Source organism: Schistocerca cancellata, chromosome 5 (genome assembly GCF_023864275.1).
Source record: "Schistocerca cancellata isolate TAMUIC-IGC-003103 chromosome 5, iqSchCanc2.1, whole genome shotgun sequence".
NCBI lineage: Eukaryota > Metazoa > Arthropoda > Insecta > Orthoptera > Acrididae > Schistocerca > Schistocerca cancellata.
Window position 1 is genome coordinate 590,476,414 of NC_064630.1, and position 20,215 is coordinate 590,496,628.

General features: G+C 40.1%; 1 protein-coding gene across 4 annotated transcripts in view; it reads left to right on the top strand.

Annotated features, from left to right (window-relative positions):
• The window catches only part of LOC126187319 (guanine nucleotide-binding protein subunit beta-5), a 180,027-nt gene extending 163,468 nt beyond the window's left edge, over positions 1–16,559 (top strand). For all 4 annotated transcript variants that reach the window (XM_049928332.1, XM_049928331.1, XM_049928329.1 and 1 more), the window contains 4 exons: positions 2,586–2,726; positions 2,816–2,912; positions 10,296–10,462; positions 16,291–16,559. In XM_049928332.1, the coding sequence (XP_049784289.1) occupies positions 2,586–2,726; positions 2,816–2,912; positions 10,296–10,462; positions 16,291–16,302 (417 nt within the window). In that variant the 3' untranslated portion in view covers positions 16,303–16,559. The remainder of the gene's footprint in view (positions 1–2,585; positions 2,727–2,815; positions 2,913–10,295; positions 10,463–16,290) is intronic.
• Positions 16,560–20,215: the final 3,656 nt, after the last annotated feature.

A 20,215-nucleotide genomic window follows, 5' to 3' on the forward strand; every position in this document is an offset into this window, starting at 1 on the left:
GCTTCCTATGAAGCTGAGTGAATTAATAATTCATCCCATGATTGTATTTCTACTGTCTCTCTCTCTCTCTCTCTCTCTCTCTCTCTCTCTCTCTCTCTCCCCGTTTTTTTTCTTCCATGTACTGTGTCATCTCAACCATTAATTTACTTAGTGCTGTTGTAATTCAGTTCACTAAAATGCTAAAACCATTTGTTCCTGTTCAATAAAACTTATTCAGTTCCATCATCTATTCATAAACTGGAACGTATAGATACTATAGTGATAAGAGTGCATTCACTACTTGACTGATGGTCTGATTAGTTAATTAATGTTGTACTACCGGGTGTTCTGCCAAGATGTAGTTTCCATTCTATGCGCAATATTTTGATCACTGACCTACCTGTCATTTTCAGTTCCTGTGAGTTTTGCTGTTTTGTGTGTTCACTGCCTGAACTCCAACCAGACTGTGAACTGTTGTTGGTCTCGTGCCACTATTTATAGCCGAGTTCAATTCCCTGTGCTCCCTAAGTCCTCTGTGCTTACTGTTTTTCTGACCTTGCACTGATATTACATGAAACACAAATTCTCTCGGCATTTTCCTGCTCTGGTGAATTTGATGGCTAGCGAGATTTTACAAAATCAAGTGCTGGACTCCAAGCATTATTTACCCTGAAACTTCTGCCCCTGTTATTACATTTTCTGAAACGTTTATTTTGATGAATTTCTTAATTATGCTGTCCCATAGACTTGATCTCATTGTATTTCATTTCTGTGACAGCTGATTTGCTGTGTTGATGTTCCTTGCATCTTTCCTCAACTGAACCCATTTGTTTGGATCGCTGTTTGTAGCTGTTGTAATTTTTTGCCAAGACTGTCTTTGTCTGAAAGTGTTCGAGGGGACCAGAGTTTTGAGCATCGAATTTCTTTGTGATGAATGATGATAGCTTGAGTAAATTTCACTTCCATCAACTGAGATAAAAAGTATTCTATGTACTGGTAAAGGTAATATAGGTGTCCAACAGCTGGGTTATGTTTTAATTCCTTGCATGTCTTTCATGGGGCTGACTATAAGAACAGTCAAGGAAAGATGCAAGGAACATAAACAACAAACTTGGCTAACACAACCAAGCAGATCAGCTGTCACTGAGAACTACCTTAAATATAATCATGAAATGAGACGAGTATCGTGGTGCAAATGCCTAGTTTCTATGATGATATAATTAACGGTCTATCATAATAAAGATCTCGGAAAACATAGTAAACATGGATGAAGATTTCAATTTAAATGATGCTTGTGGCCAACACTCAATTTATTAAAACCTCACTGGCCATCAAATCCACCAGATGTGGTGAATACTGAGAGAATTTGCATTTTATGGAATATTAGAGTGAGTTCTGATAAAACAAAAGACAGTCAAAGGGTGAAGGGAGTATGGGGAACCCAATTTGGCTATAAATAGCAGCATGAGCCCAACAACAGTTCACAGTGTGATTGAAGTCCAGACAGCTAGTGCACATAACAGGAAATCTCGCAGCACCTGATGAGGATGGCTGGATCGATCGTCGAAATATTTTGTGTAAAATGGAAAGAGCAACTCAGTTGAACACCCGGAAGCATGCCATTAATCGTTCATGCCTAAAAAACCTGAGAGGTTTAAAGTGCTGGAAAACCACTTACTGGAAAATACAAAATATCAATTCCAGGATAGCTAATGTAGCAGTGGTAACTTTCTGCTTAGAGTACTGATTTTACTGCTTGCTTGTATACACTAATCCCTAAAGTATAGTTATTTGCTTCAAAGAGAAAATCCAGCACCACACATTCTACTCACAATTGACATAAATTATAAAATGCCTTTGTCATCCCCAAGTTATTTCAGCTCTGAACTTGTATCCACTTCACTATTTTTCTACATAGTGTATCAAAACCAACCCACTAATCCACAATCCCATCCTTTTTTCAGAGAAAATTTATGTGGATCCACAGCTTGTATTATTTCAGGAAATAGTGTGTATGCTAATTGAGATTAGACATAAATTGTGATTATATTAACTGGCATATATAGGATTCAGATAGTATGATGACAGTGTATGTTGGTTCTCGGTGGGCAAAAACACTTGATAATTATTCTTTAGTCTTGATACTAGTTGTTACGGCTGTGGGACATATTCTTGGAACCCGTGACTTTTACTGGAATTTCTACAACCAGCTGTATAGTATCAAAATTATAGAAAAAGTTAAACTGTGGAATCCATGATAACTGAAGTGTGTGATTACTACAGTGTGGACTGCAGCACGCTGCACATCATAGTTTACAATTCCAGTATGCAAATGCAGTTCCCCGGCATCCATACACATGTGACATATACCATCTCATATGTGTTTAATTGATTTGCATGTAATACAAGTAGAACTATATTAAAATTCAATTCAATTGCCAATAGCTTCCGAATTTACAGGATCAGTTTGTATCTTAAAAAGATTAAAATTAATTGTTATTTTGGTTTGTTATTTGCATGCGGCAAGCAGGAGAATCAAAGAGCATGTCCATCCAGTAAAACTGTTTTGTTAAGTACCCCCTCTGAATCATTGTCTCATTTCACAGAGCTGTGACCGGATGGTTCTCATATGGGACATGCGAACAGGGCAGTGTGTTCAGTCATTTGAAGGCCATCAGTCAGACATAAATAGTGTGAAATTTCATCCAAGTGGAGATGCTGTAGCTACCGGTTCTGATGATGCAACAGTGAGTGTGTTTGTTATTTCCCAAAGTATATTTTTTGAAACATTAAAATGGGATTGTGGGGATGAAACTCATGAAATTTACCTTTTCAGTGTCGTTTATTTGATCTGAGGGCAGACAAAGAAGTTGCTGTGTACTCCAAAGAGAGCATCATCTTTGGTGTTAATTCTGTGGATTTCTCTGTTAGTGGTGAGTGACTTTCATGACAGTTAGTTTGACCTTTTTGTATTAATCAGTACTTATGCATTGTATTTTATGCCCCTGGGCTGTTTCTGTACTTATATACGGGAGATTCTTGTACTGTTCCCCAGTGAGGAACAATAGCAGACATATCATCATTATCCCAGCTAAATGTAATCTGCTCTGTAACATCTCCACAACCTGCCTGAGTGGTGCCCTGCCGAAAAATGCAATGTATCCCATCACTTCATTTTGAGTGTACTTGTATCATGCCATTACTTTTTATTAGTATGTATTGTGTCTCAGAAAACCTTTTCATGCAAGCAATTACTGGTGGTCATATTGTGATCATGCTAATTTCTATGGACTATGATATGCAGTGAGCAGAGGTACATCTGTGTGGCAGTATATGATTCTTTTACATGCACTACAAGATGATAAAAGGAGATTTTAATGCAAAAAGGAGGACAAGAAAAATACCTTCATTGTGACACTTTTGATATGACATTTAAACCAGAAGAGATGATACTGTAATACAGTATGCTGAGACTCCTTAAAACATTCTTTCAGATGAAAGCAAATAGTAAATGATTTGGCAAAGACCAATTGGAACAGAGATTAAAATTGATTATATTTTATCAGTCTGTAAGGATATTGTATGGGATGGGGTGGTCTTAAACTGCTTGAGAATTTGAAGTGATCGTAGACTAGTAAGATCAAGAGCGAAAATAGACACAGAGATATGTAGAAAGAAACACTCATTACACAATTAATCTGAAACGCAAAATAATAGTAACTTGACACAGCTTCACACAGGTAGCACTAAATAACTACAGCCAGTGACTTATCAGGTGTATAAATTATATACACAACCCATCCTTGTCAGTCATGCTTATCTATCAGTGAAAACTGCATAAAAGTCCCTACAGTATTCATGAGGCTAGCCTTCACATACAGACAAATAATTCATGATATGTACTGATGATAATTTATTAAAGACTTCAAATAAAATCAAGCAACACATGAAACAACTTAGTAAATTAAGACTATGATGGCAAAGAAAAAAAAAAAAGATATTGTTATGTAATGAAGGCACTTAGGCAAACGCAAAAGATATTACAGGTTCATTTGGTGTTATCGGCTAGGAGACTCCGTCTATGGTTTTTCAGCCACCTGGTGCAAGTCTTTCTATTTGACACCACTTTAGCAACTTGTGCATCGCATGAAGAGTAGGTGAAATGATGGGGACAACATGAAAGTCTAGTTGCAATAAAGAAAATCTCTGATGCAGTCAGGAATCACAAATAGGACTGCGTGATCCAGAGGGATTGATGCTAACCACTAGTCCAAGAGCGGTTGTAATAGATCATGATAAAATAAGCATAACTGAATTCATCTATTTGAAAATGTCTCCAAAAGGATGGAAGAAGTTAACATGAAATTTTGAAAACACATACAATCGAAAACAATAAAGAATATGAAGCAAACGCGAATAGAAATTTATGTTTGCTAGACACCGTGTTTCAAACACTATGATGGCAGGTGCATCTGTATGATTCAGTTTTTGGTAAAGATGAAAACCATGATTTCACAGTTGTTCTAATTACACACATTCATTTTTAAGCTAGTGCCATATTCATCTTTAATCTTACTCAAAGTCTAATAATATCAGAGCTAAGAATGTAAAAAGAGGACTTGAATGTGAATGTGCTGAAATAGAATGTTACTGTAACATCAGAATAACAAAGCAGTCCACTGGAATGTATAAGAAGGGAAAATTTAACATAAGAATAAACCAAGACAATTGGATAGTTGTTATCAGTAAGGAGAACAATTGTATTTGGGAAAAAGATGTAGAAACATTCGTCCATGGGAGGAACTGAAAGTAATATCTGTTTAATTGGCTCACCTGAACAAGTTTCTGCATGGAGTACAGACACAATCTGATAAGTTATGTATTAAAAACATCAGTGGCAGTAATACACTAAAGTATACTTAAGAAATCTGGAAGAGGTGTATGTGAATTACAATTTGTGTCTATGCAGGGACTCAGAGCAATTGAAGTTGCATGCCACAACAGAGGTGCTTGTCCAGAATTGTTACAATCAAAGAAAGGGTGTGTGCCTCACAAAAATCTTTTGATAAAGTTCAGCATCATGAAGTTATGTAGCTCCACAGTCACAGACCAGGGCATCCATTGCATCAGAAACCTATATTGGAACCAAACTGTGCTGTTAAAATGTGATACATTCATCTAAACGCAAATTAAAAGTGGAGTAATTCAGGAATATATGTTACCTCAAATTTCATTCACTCTCTGTTTGGCATAAATTATTAAAAGATTATGTGAAAATATGAATTTGAAGTGAAAAGAAAGTAGTCACCTGCTACACTTTTAATGCAGTCCTAATTGTTGATAATATAGATGGTCTACAATTAGTTGATGAATTATGAGAACACAGTAAATACCAAAAAGACAAAATTCATTATCATCACAAGAATTTTTCCCTTTTTAATGCTGATCTGTGCACTTGACTTTTTGGAGACTTGACACCAGACAATATAGTAAACTGCCACGTTAAATGAGCATTACACATTTTCTCAAGGCTTAAGAAGAAAATACTTACATGTTTGTCTTTGACCTGGTCTAAGGATTGTCTTTGGACCTCTTGCCTGTGAGACATTAAACTGGCTGGAACAGCATAATAATCAATCATTGGTGCAATCCACAGAAAACTGAGAAGTAATGGAAAATGTGATGGAAATCATCCATTGGTGAATGTGCATATCTGTAGAAAGTAGAAGAAGACAAGAACAAGTAGATAGTTTAAGAACTGAATCGAGAACATAGATACTTAATAATGAAAACAAAATGACATCACAAGGATTGTGTTGGATGAGATACATAAAACTGCTTGAGTTATGAAGAAATAAAAAGTCACAGGAAATGACTGTTTTTGTACAGAAGCTATTGAAACTGGAAGAAATGAGGTTTTGAGAAAACTTTTGACCCAATTTCAACAAAATATATAGTAACACCCCATGAGGAACAAGCTATTGCTTCAATCTGCGTTAATAAACTGAATAATATATGTCAGATTTCATCTTGACAATGGGAAATTCAGAACTGAAAGAGTAGTCAAGCAGGATAATTCCATATCGTGTAACTATTCTCAACAGCCAGATGTGTGTTAATGATTTTTGAACTGAGAAAATGATTAAGGAATATATATATGAGGGAATGTACCTGAACTACCTTATAGTTTTGCTGATGATGGTGTACAGCTGGTGTCATGCGTAGATAAACTTCAGCATCTAATGAGGCACTTCATTTAGCAAGTTTGCAAATAGACTTTAAAATTAATTATGTAAGTATAGAAATTAGTTAAAACTGTATAATTAAGCATTATACAAACAAATATTTTGTTCAGTATCTTACTGGCCATAAAAACCTATGTATGTATGTATGTATGTATGTCAGAAAGCAAAATTAGTTAAAAACCAAATAATATGCTCATTTACCTGTTGTTGTTGTTGTTGTTGTTGCTGTTGTTGTTGTTGCTGTCGTCAGTCCAGAGATTGGCTTGATGGAGCTCTGCATGCTACTCTATCCTTTACAAGCTTCTTCATCTCCGAGTAACTAATGCAACCTACATCCTTCCGAATCTGTTTAGTGTACTCATGCCTTGGTCTCCCTCTATGATTTTTGCCCTCCGCGCTTCCCTCCAATACTAAATTGATGATCCTTTGATGCCTCAGAATGTGTCCTACCAACCGATCCTTTCTTCTAGTCAAGTTGTGCCACAAATCCCTCTTCTTCCCCATTCTATTCGGTACCTCCTAATAAATTACATCATCTACCCATCTAATCTTCAGCATTCTTCTGTAGCACCACATTTCAAAAACTTCTATTCTCTTCTTGTCTAAACTATTTATTGTCTATGTTTTACTTCCATACGTGGCTACAGTCCATACAAATACTTTAAGAAAAGACTTCCTGGCACTTAAATCTATGCTCGATGTTAACAAATTTCTCTTCTTCAGAATCACTTTCCTTGCCATTGCCAGTCAACATTTTATATCCTCTCTATTTCAATCATCACCACTTATTTTGCTCCCCAGATAGCAAAACTCATCTACTAGTTTAAGTGTCTCATTTCCTAATCTTCTTCCCTCAGCATCACCTGATTTAATTTGACTACATTCCATTACCCTCGTTTTGCTTTTGTTGATGTTCATCTTATATCCTCCTTTCAAGACACTGTCCATTCCGTTCAACTGCTCTTCCAAGTCCTTTGCTGTCTCTGATAGAATTACAATGTCATCAGCGAACCTCAAAGTTTTTAGAATGAGATTTTCACTCTGCAGCGGAGTGTGCGCTGATATGAAACTTCCTGGCAGAGCACTTGCCCGCGAAAGGCAAAGGTCCCGAGTTCGAGTCTCGGTCCGGCACACAGTTTTAATCTGCCAGGAAGTTTCATATCAGCACACACTCCGCTGCAGAGTGAAAATCTCATTCTGGAAACATCCCCCAGGCTGTGGCTAAGCCATGTCTCCGCAATATCCTTTCTTTCAGGAGTGCTAGTTATGCAAGGCTCGCAGGAGAGCTTCTGTAAAGTTCGGAAGGTAGGAGATGAGGTACTGGCAGAAGTAAAGCTGTGAGGACGGGGCGTGAGTCGTGCTTGGGTAGCTCAGTTGGCAGAGCACTTGCCCGCGAAAGGAAATGGTCCCGAGTTCGAGTCTCGGTCCGGCACACAGTTTTAATCTGCCAGGAAGTTTTTATTTCTTCTCCATGGATTTTAATACCTCCTCTGAATTTTTCTTTTGTTTCCTTCACTGCTTGCTCAATATACAAATTGAATAACATCGGGGAGGGGCTACAACCCTGTCTCACTCCCTTCTGAACCACTGCTTCCCTTTCATGCCCCTCGGCTCTTATAACTACCATCTGGTTTCTGTACAAATTGTAAACATCCTTTCGCTCCCTGTATTTGCCCGCTGTCACCTACAGAATTTGAAGGACAGTATTCCAGTCAACATTTTCAAAAGCTTTCTCTAAGTCGACAAATGCTAGAAAAGTAGGTTTGCCTTTCCTTAATCTTTCATCTAAGATAATTCATAGGGTCAGTATTGCCTCACGTGTTCCCATATTTCTATGGAATTCAAACTGATCTTCCCCGAGGTCAGTTTCTACCAGTTTTTCCATTCCTCTGTAAAGAATTCATGTTAGTATTTTGCAGCCGCGACTTATTAAACTGATAGTTTGGTAATTTTCACATATGTCAACACGTGCTTTCTTGGCATTGGAATTATCATATTCGTCTTGAAGTCAGAGGGTCTGGCTCCTACATCTTGCTCACCAGATTGTAGTTCTAATGGAATGTTGGAATGGGGCCTTGTTTCAGCGTAGGTCTTTCAGTGCTCTGTCAGACTCTTCATGCAGTATCATATCTCTCATTTCATCTTCATCTACGTCCTCTTCCATTTCTGTAATATTGCCCTCAAGTACATCGCCCATGTATAGCCCCTCTGTATACTCCTTTCAACTCTCTGCCTTCCCTTCTTTGCTTAGAACTGGTTTTCCAACTGAGCTCTTAATATTCACACAAATGGTTCTCTTTTCTCCAAAGGTCTCTTTAATTTTCCTGTAGGCAGTATCTACAGTTGTATTTAAACTTACTACCAATGAGATATTATGACAAATAATGATTATAATGTTGCTGTGATGGACAGAGATTGACAGTAATGTAGCTGCATTGTGCTAGAATAAATTAAGTGTTGATCAACATGTAAGGAAACAAGTGAATCACAATGTAAGTACCAAAAAGGTAGTGAAGAAAGAGAACATACAATGAATCTGTTGTATGGTGGCATTGTTTAAAAGAGGCTGATGGCAGGTCATGTTCTTGAACAATTATTTATTGGTCTCTAACCTAGTTTTCAGTTCTGAACAGATGTCATTTTGACAACAATAGTAACATTAAGAACAATTCATCACATTCACTGCATATTCCAAACGAAGCTTTCCAGGAGTGTATTTTGGAGTGGAAACACTGCTGTGACAAGTTAGTGTGGAGGGGACAAGGGTTAAACATTTGTAAATTGAGTAAAATTATTATTAAAAAGTTTGGACATGTCATAAACAGCACTTCATTGGGTTCTAACAGTTGTTGTTGTTGTTGTTGTTGTCTTCTTCAGTCCTGAGACTGGTTTGATGCAGCTCTCCATGCTACTCTATCCTGTGCAAGCTTCTTCATCTCCCCGTACCTACTGCAACCTACATCCTTCTGAATCTGCTTAGTATATTCATCTCTTGGTCTCCCTCTACGATTTTTACCCTTCACACTGCCCTCCAATACAAAATTGGTGATCCCTTGATGCCTCAGAACATGTCCTACCAACCGATCCCTTCTTCTAGTCACCGAGCGAGATGGCGCAGTGGTTAGCACACTGGACTCGCATTCGGGAGGACGACAGTTCAATCCCGCGTCCGGCCATCCTGATTTAGGTTTTCCGTGATTTCCCTAAATCGCTTCAGGCAAATACCAGGACGGTTCCTTAGAAAGGGCACTGCCGATTTCCTTCCCCGTCCTTTCCTAATCCGAGCTTGTGCTCCGTCTCTACTGACCTCGTTGTCGACGGGACATTAAACAGTAAACTCCTCCTCCTCCTCCTCCTCCTTCTAGTCAAGTTGTGCCACAAACTCCTCTTCTCCCCAATTCTATTCAATACTTCCTCATTAGTTATGTGATCTACCCATGTTATCTTCAGCATTCTTCTTTAGCACCACATTTCGAAAGCTTCTATTCTCTTCTTGCCCAAACTATTTATCGTCCATGTTTCACTTCCATACATGGCTACACTCCATACAAATACTTTCAGAAACGCCTTCCTGACATTTAAATGCTCTAACAGTAAGGCTTCTAAACTAAGAGGTATAGTTACTCAGTAACTGAAACTACTAAATGTAAACCATAAATATGATTCTGTTGATCAACAAAATGTTAATAATCATATTACAGTGTACTACTAAATGCAGGGAAGATATCTGCGCTAGTGTTGGAAATTCATGTGATGGCCTACCCAAAATACAAAAGTGAAAAAATCTTTATTGCAGGAAGATCCACTCCTTTTACCCCAGAGACGTTAACATTTTAACCTCTTACATTTCGTTATGTTCAGTCCTCTTTGCAGTTCATTATAGGAGTATTCTTACAATTTATATTTACCAAAGTTACTATTTTTGTGTTGCCACTTGTAATTTCAGCGGAGATGTGAAATTACGTTTACTTTTTTTTCTTCTTTTTTTTTTCTTTTTTAGCGTATTTTCTCCCTTTCTGACAGCCCAACATATAAATGTCCTTACACATCTTGTTCTTTGTTTGATTCTAGGGAGGCTTCTATTTGCTGGATATAATGATTATACTGTTAATGTCTGGGATTCACTAAAGTGTGTAAGAGTGACTCTGTTGTATGGTCATGAGAACAGGGTATCTTGCCTGCAAGTGTCACCTGATGGAACAGCTCTTTCTACCGGAAGCTGGGATTATACTTTACGGGTAAATTTATTCTACTTTAAATTTTAGGACTAATTTCTTAAGAATTTTCATCATATTGTTAAATCTGTGTATATTATGTATTTAGTTCATTTAAGCTCCAAAAATGTTGATGCTTTTGAAGCGATCAAAATTGAATACTAGTGCTAGTTTTCAAACACGGTTTGTTAGTAAGTAGTGTAAGTATACAAACAAAGCCAGTGGACAAGGCAGCCATAACAGATGCTAAGAAAGAGAAAATAGCTGAGTCACAGTGTAACAAGAACAATACTTGAGGAAAACTTCGCTCTTTCTTATGACGAACTAGCTCTAACTACAGATCAATCATGGGAGGTCCTGATCTAGTTACGGTACATATTACAAGCCAATCACTGTCAATTTTTTTTGTGGTTCAAGTCTGGACAGAATGCTAGCCAAATTATTTTTATATTATCCTAATTTTCTTGTTTGTTATCCCCTTCTGAGAATCTTCAAGGATGAGTATTGTCACCCTTAAAATGTAAGAATGCACCTGTGGCACCAAAATGTGATAGAACAAAAGGTTGAAGGATCTCTTCCTTGAACCTGTGGGCGCTTGAAAGAACCATTTCAGATTATATGGAAATCAGTCTGTCCACTATGGCTGATCCTGTCCCCTGTCCCACCCAATGTCAGCCACTATGTTACATGCATCTTCAACACACAAACATGTGCTTTTGTGCTCTTGCGATATATAACTGTCTCAATTCTCAAGCTCTGCCTAAATTACAAGCTGAAGAACAAAATTGCTCAATTTGGTGATCCCTCATACACAGTCTTCCTTTCTCTAGTGCCTTCACTCACATAGTGTGATTTGATAATAGGATATGTATAATGCTTCTACGTGCATAAAGGTTACCAGCACAAAGATTATTCCATACTATTTGGGTGGATAGCTTTTTGTAAGGATCAGTGCAGTGGAGTGGTGTTTGCTATTAAATTGTAACAGGATATTAGCAAGAGGTAACATCGCTTTTGTTCATAGTTGACCTATCCTTGATCTTCCATTATACTAAATGATACAGCTACATGAAATCTTTTCTTCGCAAACCACTTTACTCTATCTGATTGAGAGTTCTTCTGGAACCACTTTCTGTCTCCCTGTTTCATTCGTGAATGATACACAGAAAGAATGACAGATGATTGTCACTAAACCTCCATATGAGCTCTTATTTTTCCAATTTTCTCATTGTCGTCTTTGCTTGAGACATATGTGAGAGGAAGTAATATGTTGCCCAACTCTTCTTGGAACGTACACTCTTCAAATTTCAACAGTAAATCTCTTCGTGATGCGCACTTCGTACTTCTTTTGTAGCGTCTGCCACTAGGAGCTCTTGAGCATCTCCATAATCCTCTCACACCATTGAGTAAATGATCCTGTGACGAAAGACAGTGCTCGTCGTTGGATTGTCTCTATCCCTTCCAGTAAACAACGGTTGCTTCTTCAGGAAAGAGGGAAGGAGAGGGAAATACGAAAGGATGCGGGTTTTAAGGGAGAGGGTAAGGAGTCATTCCAATCCCGGGAGTGGAAAGACTTACCTTAGGGGGGAAAAAAGGACAGGTATACACTCGCACACACACACATATCCATCCGCACATACACAGACACAAGCAGACATTTGTAAAGGCAAAGAGTTTGGGCAGAGATGTCAGTCGAGGCGGAAGTACAGAGGCAAAGATGTTGTTGAATGACAGGTGAGGTATGAGCGGCAGCAACTTGAAATTAGCGGAGGTTGAGGCCTGGTGGGTAACGAGAAGAGAGGATATACTGAAGGGCAAGTTCCCATCTCCGGAGTTCTGACAGGTTGGTGTTATTGGGAAGTATCCAGATAACCCGGACGGTGTAACACTGTGCCAGATGTGCTGACCATGCACCAAGGCATGTTTAGCCACAGGGTGATCCTCATTACCAACAAACACTGTCTGCCTGTGTCCGTTCATGCGAATGGACAGTTTGTTGCTGGTCATTCCCACATAGAAAGCTTCACAGTGTAGGCAGGTCAGCTGGTAAATCACGTGGCTGCTTTCAAACGTGGCTCTGCCTTTGATCGTGTACACCTTCCGGGTTACAGGACTGGATTAGGTGGTGGTGGGAGGGTGCATGGAACAGGTTTTACACCGGGGGCGGTTACAAGGGTAGGAGCCAGAGGGTAGGGAAGGTGGTTTGGGGATTTCCTAGGGTTGAACCAAGAGGTTCACAGACATTTTGTCTTGTGTCTGTGTATATGCGGATGGATATGTGTGTGTGTGCGAGTGTATACCTGTCCTTTTTTCCCCCTAAGGTAAGTCTTTCTGCTCCCGGGATTGGAATGACTCCTTACCCTCTCCCTTAAAACCCATATCCTTTTGTCTTCCCTTCTCCTTCCCTCTTTCCTGACGAGGCAACCGTTGGTTGCGAAAGCTAGATTTTTGTGTGTATGTTTTGTGTTTATTTGTGTGTCTATCGACCTGCCAGCGCTTTTGTTTGGTAAGTCTCATCATCTTTCTTTATATATATATATATATATATATATATATATATATATATATATATATATATATATATATAATAGAGGGAAACATTCCACGTGGGAAAAATATATCTAAAAACAGAGATGATGATGTAACTTACCAAACGAAAGCATTGGTATTTTGATAAAGACACTAACAAACACAAACACACACACAGAATTCAAGCTTTTGCAACCCACGGTTGCTTCATCAGAAAAGAGGGAAAGACGAAAGGATGTGGGTTTTAAGGGAAAGGGTAAGGAGTCATTCCAGTCCTGGGAGTGGAAAGACTTACCTTAGGGGGAAAAGGGACAGGTATACACTCGCGCGCACACACACACACACACACACACACACACACACACACACACTCTCACATCCATCCGCACATATACAGACACAAGCAGACATATGTAAAGGCCAATGTCTGCTTGTGTCCGTATATGTGCGGATGGATATGTGTGTATCTGCCACAGGCCATGCATTGTGAACAGGTGCTCGATCATGTTGAAAGATGCAATCCCCTTACCCGAATTGCTCGTCAACAGTGGGAAGCAAGAAGGTGCTTCAGACATCAATGTAGCCCTGTGCTGTGATAGTGCCATGCAAAACAACAAGGATTACAAGCCCCCTCCATGAAAAACACAACACCATAACACCACCACCTCCAAAATTTACTGTTGCCGTTACACACGCTGGCAGATGACGTTCACTGGGCATTCGCCATACAACACCCAGCATTCGGAACGCCACATTGTATAATGTGATTCGTCACTCCACACAGTGTTTTTCCACTGTTCAATTGTCCAATGTTTATGCTCCTTACAGCAAGCAAGGCGTCGTTCGGCATTTATGGCGTGGTGTGTGGGTTATGAGCAGCTGCTCAACCATGAAGTCCAAGTTTTCTCACCTTCCGCCTAACTGTTATAATACTTGCAGTGGATCCTGGTGCAGTTTGGAATTTCTGTGTGATGGTCTGGATAGATACCTGCCTATTACACATTACGACCCTCTTCAACTGTTGGCAGTCTCTGTCAGACAACAGTCGGCCTGTACACTTTTGTGCTGTACGTGTCCCTTCACGTTTCCACTTCTTTATCACATTGGAAACAGTGGACCTAGGGAGATTTAGGAGTGTGGAAATCTCATGTACAGACATATGACACAAGTGACACCCAATCACCTGACCATGTTCGAAGTCCGTAAGTTCCACGGAGCACCCCATTCTGCTGTCTCTGACGATGTCTAATGACGACTGATGTCGCTGATATGGAGTACCTGGCAGTAGATCGCAGCACAGTGCACCTAATATGAAAAACTTATGTTTTTGCTGGTGTCCAGATGCTTTTGATCACATGGTGTAGATGTATATTACCTTGTTTTTTTCCTGCTACTGGGTACCTTTTTTATCCAAGGGATCTATGGTATATTATGATTAGAAGAGGGACTAACTTGGTCAGAAATGCTGTATAGCATGTGATAGGGATACCATTGGGCCATGGAGTTTTTCAATTTTAGTTTTCTCAGCTGTTTGTCAACACTGCTGACATATATATCACTCACCTTTTCAGTGGTGCAGGAATTATATTGAGGCAATAATCCTACATTTTCCTTCTTAAGGGAACATTTGAAAACGGAGTTACGTATTTCTGCTTTTAATTTGCTTCCTTTGTTTTCAGTTCCTGTTTCATCCATCAGCGTCTGGACACTTATTGTGGTGTCACTTATAGCCTTTTCACATGACAAAAATATCTTTAGGTTTTGTGAAAGATCTTTCGATAATACTCCAGTACAGTAACCATTGACAGCTTCTTCACACATTTCCCTCATGCTAGCCAAATGCATTTCATTCAGCATCTGTATATATCCCTATGCTTTGTTTTACACAACTTGCACAGTAGTCTGTGTTTCTTTAGAAGCTTCTTTACAATAACTGTACCATTTAGGGCCCCTTCCATCACAAACTGTGATGGAAATGGTAAACTATTCTTTCAAATGTGAGCTGTGATCTTTCTTCTTGTTTCAGTTTATCTTTGTAATTTGGTAATCGTTATTGCTACAACTGCCTCATGATCACTGATACTAGTTTCAGCGTGTGCATCTTCAAAGAGGTCAACTCTTTTTTGCTGCCATTAGATCCAATATATTTCCACAGGAGGCACTTACATTGTTTTCAAGGTTTCTTGTCATGTCCACCGCTTAAAAACTGTAATTATCCCCATTGATTGGTGGATGATCAAGGTTTCCTCCAACGATGATGACAGTGTGATTGGGTAATATTTGTACTAGTGAGCTGATGTTGTCTGTAATGTTTTCAGTTACATACAAGGTACTCTCTGCAGTTCACCATATGGTACATAAGATGTAGATCCGGGGGCAAGTATGGTAACTCAAACTCTAGCACTTTGTTGTGAATGCTTCAGCAGGTTACCATTAGGATTTGAATACTCTCATCTGTAGATTTTTTGATCTTACACTAGTACTTTGGGATCTCCTACACTTGGCATTATCTAGACTGAATGGAGAGTGACAGCATATATGAAGACTTGTATATATTGTGGCAAATACTTGTTTGGGGGTGATGGTTATCCTGTCATTCTTTATCCGAGAAGTAGTAATCTACAGAATTATGAACAAAGTGAAATAATGTGTGTGACTGTCTGCTCTTTGTTTTAACTAGAAACATCTGTCTCAGTTATGAAATGTCTGAAAAGAAACTGTAGCAGTAAGGCCAGTTTACTATCACCATTGTAATTTCTGCATTTCTTTCACTGTAGCCACAGCAGTTTACTGCTCAGAGAGATGTACAGTAGTGATCTCTCTCCATAAAACCCAAATTAAACATATTCTGTCCGTTTTGGTTCATTTTAATTGGAGTTTCTGTTGTAGACATCATCCTCATGTTTTTATCTTTTCCCATCCCCTCAGCCTTTTTAAGGTACAGCATTTTTCTATTACAGTTATGTATTAGTAACTTATTTTAATTAGTATCTCAACTCTGTTTAGTGATCCAGGAATTGTGTTCAGAATTTTTCACAGACTACCTTCACGGCTTGTCTCCAACTGCTTCTTCTGTTGGGAAAGCACTAAGATCTGCTTTCTGTATTTGCTACCAAACTGGTCATTAGAGCATATTTGTGTGTGGCAGTAATAGTGTTCCAGATAATGAATTTAACTTACGCCACTCTAAAGTGACTTAACCAGATAAGAAAAAGTTTTATTATTGCAGCTGTGTGTAATTTATTTTAGATGTGAATTGACAGTATTGTGTTAATTTAATATTCAGCAAAATTTTGTTTTTATGATATGTTTTCTTATTTCAGGTGTGGGCATAGTCATTAGAATACCGACTACCAAACCAAAGATGATCTGCATTTATTAAGTTTATAATGGTAATCCAAAGTCTCATGTTTGTGTGTTTGAGCTTCAAAATACTAGTCCCCCACTGAGTGAGAAACCAAATTAATTATGTATTGGATTATTGTAGTTACTCGTACCTTGAAGAAATGTAATTTCTGCATGTGTAAAGTAGTGTGAAATGTACTGTTTTAAATGGATGTAGTAACTAAATAAAATTACATCAGTCAGTAAAGGTGTTTATCTTGAGCGAGTCTACTACACAGAATATTCCTGTGTACTTTTTATGTCTGCCTTTATTCTTGTCAGAAATTCAACAAGTGCCTGCTTAAAATGGTACAGCCATGTGAAGAGTAAAAAAGAACATTTTTTCTCTCACTTATGTCTGATGATTACTTCAAGAATACTTTCAAAACCATAATATTTGTTTATCTGGTCTGGTTTGCAGTATACACTTTGTCATTGTTCTAAGAAAGCAGGAAACTGAAGCTGATACTCTACAAAACAGTGATCAAACCAGTTCTTATGTATGGCAGTGAGACATGGTTACTGATGGAGACTTTGGAGAAGAAGCTAAATACACTCCTGGAAATGGAAAAAAGAACACATTGACACCGTTGTGTCAGACCCACCATACTTGCTCCGGACACTGCGAGAGGGCTGTACAAGCAATGATCACACGCACGGCACAGCGGACACACCAGGAACCGCGGTGTTGGCCGTCGAATGGCGCTAGCTGCGCAGCATTTGTGCACCGCCGCCGTCAGTGTCAGCCAGTTTGCCGTGGCATACGGAGCTCCATCGCAGTCTTTAACACTGGTAGCATGCCGCGACAGCGTGGACGTGAACCGTATGAGCAGTTGACGGACTTTGAGCGAGGGCGTATAGTGGGCATGCGGGAGGCCGGGTGGACGTACCGCCGAATTGCTCAACACGTGGGGCGTGAGGTCTCCACAGTACATCGATGTTGTCGCCAGTGGTCGGCGGAAGGTGCACGTGCCCGTCGACCTGGGACCGGACCGCAGCGACGCACGGATGCACGCCAAGACCGTAGGATCCTACGCAGTGCCGTAGGGGACCGCACCGCCACTTCCCAGCAAATTAGGGACACTGTTGCTCCTGGGGTATCGGCGAGGACCATTCGCAACCGTCTCCATGAAGCTGGGCTACGGTCCCGCACACCGTTAGGCCGTCTTCCGCTCACGCCCCAACATCGTGCAGCCCGCCTCCAGTGGTGTCGCGACAGGCGTGAATGGAGGGACGAATGGAGACGTGTCGTCTTCAGCGATGAGAGTCGCTTCTGCCTTGGTGCCAATGATGGTCGTATGCGTGTTTGGCGCCGTGCAGGTGAACGCCACAATCAGGACTGCATACGACCGAGGCACACAGGGCCAACACCCGGCATCATGGTGTGGGGAGCGATCTCCTACACTGGCGGTACACCACTGGTGATCGTCGAGGGGACACTGAATAGTGCACGGTACATCCAAACCGTCATCGAACCCATCATTCTACCATTCCTAGACCGGCAAGGGAACTTGCTGTTCCAACAGGACAATGCGCGTCCGCACGTATCCCGTGCCACCCAACGTGCTCTAGAAGGTGTAAGTCAACTACCCTGGCCAGCAAGATCTCCGGATCTGTCCCCCATTGAGCATGTTTGGGACTGGATGAAGCGTCGTCTCACGCGGTCTGCACGTCCAGCACGAACGCTGGTCCAACTGAGGCGCCAGGTGGAAATGGCATGGCAAGCCGTTCCACAGGACTACATCCAACATCTCTACGATCGTCTCCATGGGAGAATAGCAGCCTGCATTGCTGCGAAAGGTGGATATACACTGTACTAGTGCCGACATTGTGCATGCTCTGTTGCCTGTGTCTATGTGCCTGTGGTTCTGTCAGTGTGATCATGTGATGTATCTGACCCCAGGAATGTGTCAATAAAGTTTCCCCTTCCTGGGACAATGAATTCACGGTGTTCTTATTTCAATTTCCAGGAGTGTATATGGGAAAGGAAGATGTTTGGTCCTGTAAAAGAAGGTGAGACCCGGAGAATTAGGACTAATGAAGAAATAAGGGCTCTGTACAAAGAACCTAATTTGCTAACCTCAATCAAAATGATAAGACTAAGTTAGTTAGGACATGTCCAGCATATGACAAAAGAAAGGCTCCCGCAGATGATGATGATGGGACATCCTAGTGGTAGAAGACGACGACCGCATGTGAGATGGCTGGAAGATGTGTAAGCCAACCTGAGAGCAGTGGGAGTGAGGAGGTGGCGCAGGCGTGCCGAAGGCCGAGGCGATTGGAAATATGTGATTGAGGAGGCCTAGGTCCTCAGAGGACTGTAGTGCCATGGAGTAAGTAAGTAAGTAAATTGTTCTCAGAAAAATAATAAACTCCAAAAATTTCAATGTAGTTGATCACAATAATAATAACTACATTGACAGTTAGTTGTCATTAGCTACATACTTAGTATGTATTTATAATAAAAAGTAATAAGGTTATATCAAATAATAGAAACTCCAGGTAGGAATATCATCCATTATGGAAAACATTGCTTGCTAATTGTGTAAAGATGACTCATTAAGTTCCCTCTTTCGGGCAAAGCCGTCATCGGAAAAGCATTGGGGGGGGGGGGGGGGGAGGCAGGGGGGGGGGGGGGGGAGAGAACACACGACAGCCATCTCCGGCAGCTCTGACTGGAATCACAGTTTAGTTTGAGCTGTCAGGCAGTTATGACACAGGTTATGTAGTGGCATGCAAACAGCACTGTCTTTCCATCAATGCACGTAGAACAGAAGAATTTAAATTGTACTGCCCATGTATACTCAATTAAGAGTATTTTGTGATTAACATACTTCTGGGGGGGAGGGGGGGGGCACAGCATTGTTGACGTGCAGGCAGCCGTGGGCCATGCTAGGCAAGGCTCAGCATGTACGAACAAAACTGGCAATACAGGAGCACATAGAGTTAAAGAAAGATCTAAGATTGACTAGACCCTACTAGTCCACTTTCTGAACAGTCAATTACTAAGCAGTTTTAATCAGAATATGCTATGATAACTTTTTAGGGAATCACTATCATTGATTTCAATAACTCTCAACCAAGCTAACACCTTTTAACCTAAGTTTGACTACAGGCTCTGTATTAGATCTGGCTGTCACCCCAGACTCATTCATAAAATATTAAAGGTAATAATGAGTAATGAATGAATGAATGAATGAATGAATGAATAAAACTTGGCAAGGAGAGAGAATTCCAAGACATTGTTGGAAATTACTCAGCACATAAAAGAACCTCCAGCAATGGAGAGAGTCTCGTGGAATTGTGCAAAGCTTTGAACCTAGTTATGAAATCAACAGCATTCAAACACTTGCCAAGAAAACATAAAATGTGGTTGTGTCCAAATCCGAATATTGTAGAATACCAAATTGATCACATTGCCATCACCCGAAAAGCACAACTAGAGATCCAGAATGTTAAAGTTCTGAGGAATGCCACTTTGGATTCAGATCACTATCTTTCAAAGATTAAAATTAAGCTAATTCCAAGAAATTCCAGAAAAACACAGGCATAGAAGATAGACAGTTTTGATATGGAAAAGCTCATGCCCAATCGAGAATTCACTCGTAAACTTGAATCCTTAGATCCAGAGTGCTGGGAAGAATTGCAACAAACCCTGGTCAGAACTGAAAATGAAACTGTTCCGCTTCTGAAACTGCAGAAGTATGGTTGGTGGAACAGTCATTGTGAGGCAGCAGTGAAACACAGACAGCATGCATGGCAGAGATGGAATGCCAAGAAAAATTAAGCTAACAAAACTAACTTCCACACTGCAAATATCATATGGGGAGTGAAGGGTACATTTGAGAAATGTGCAGTTGGCAC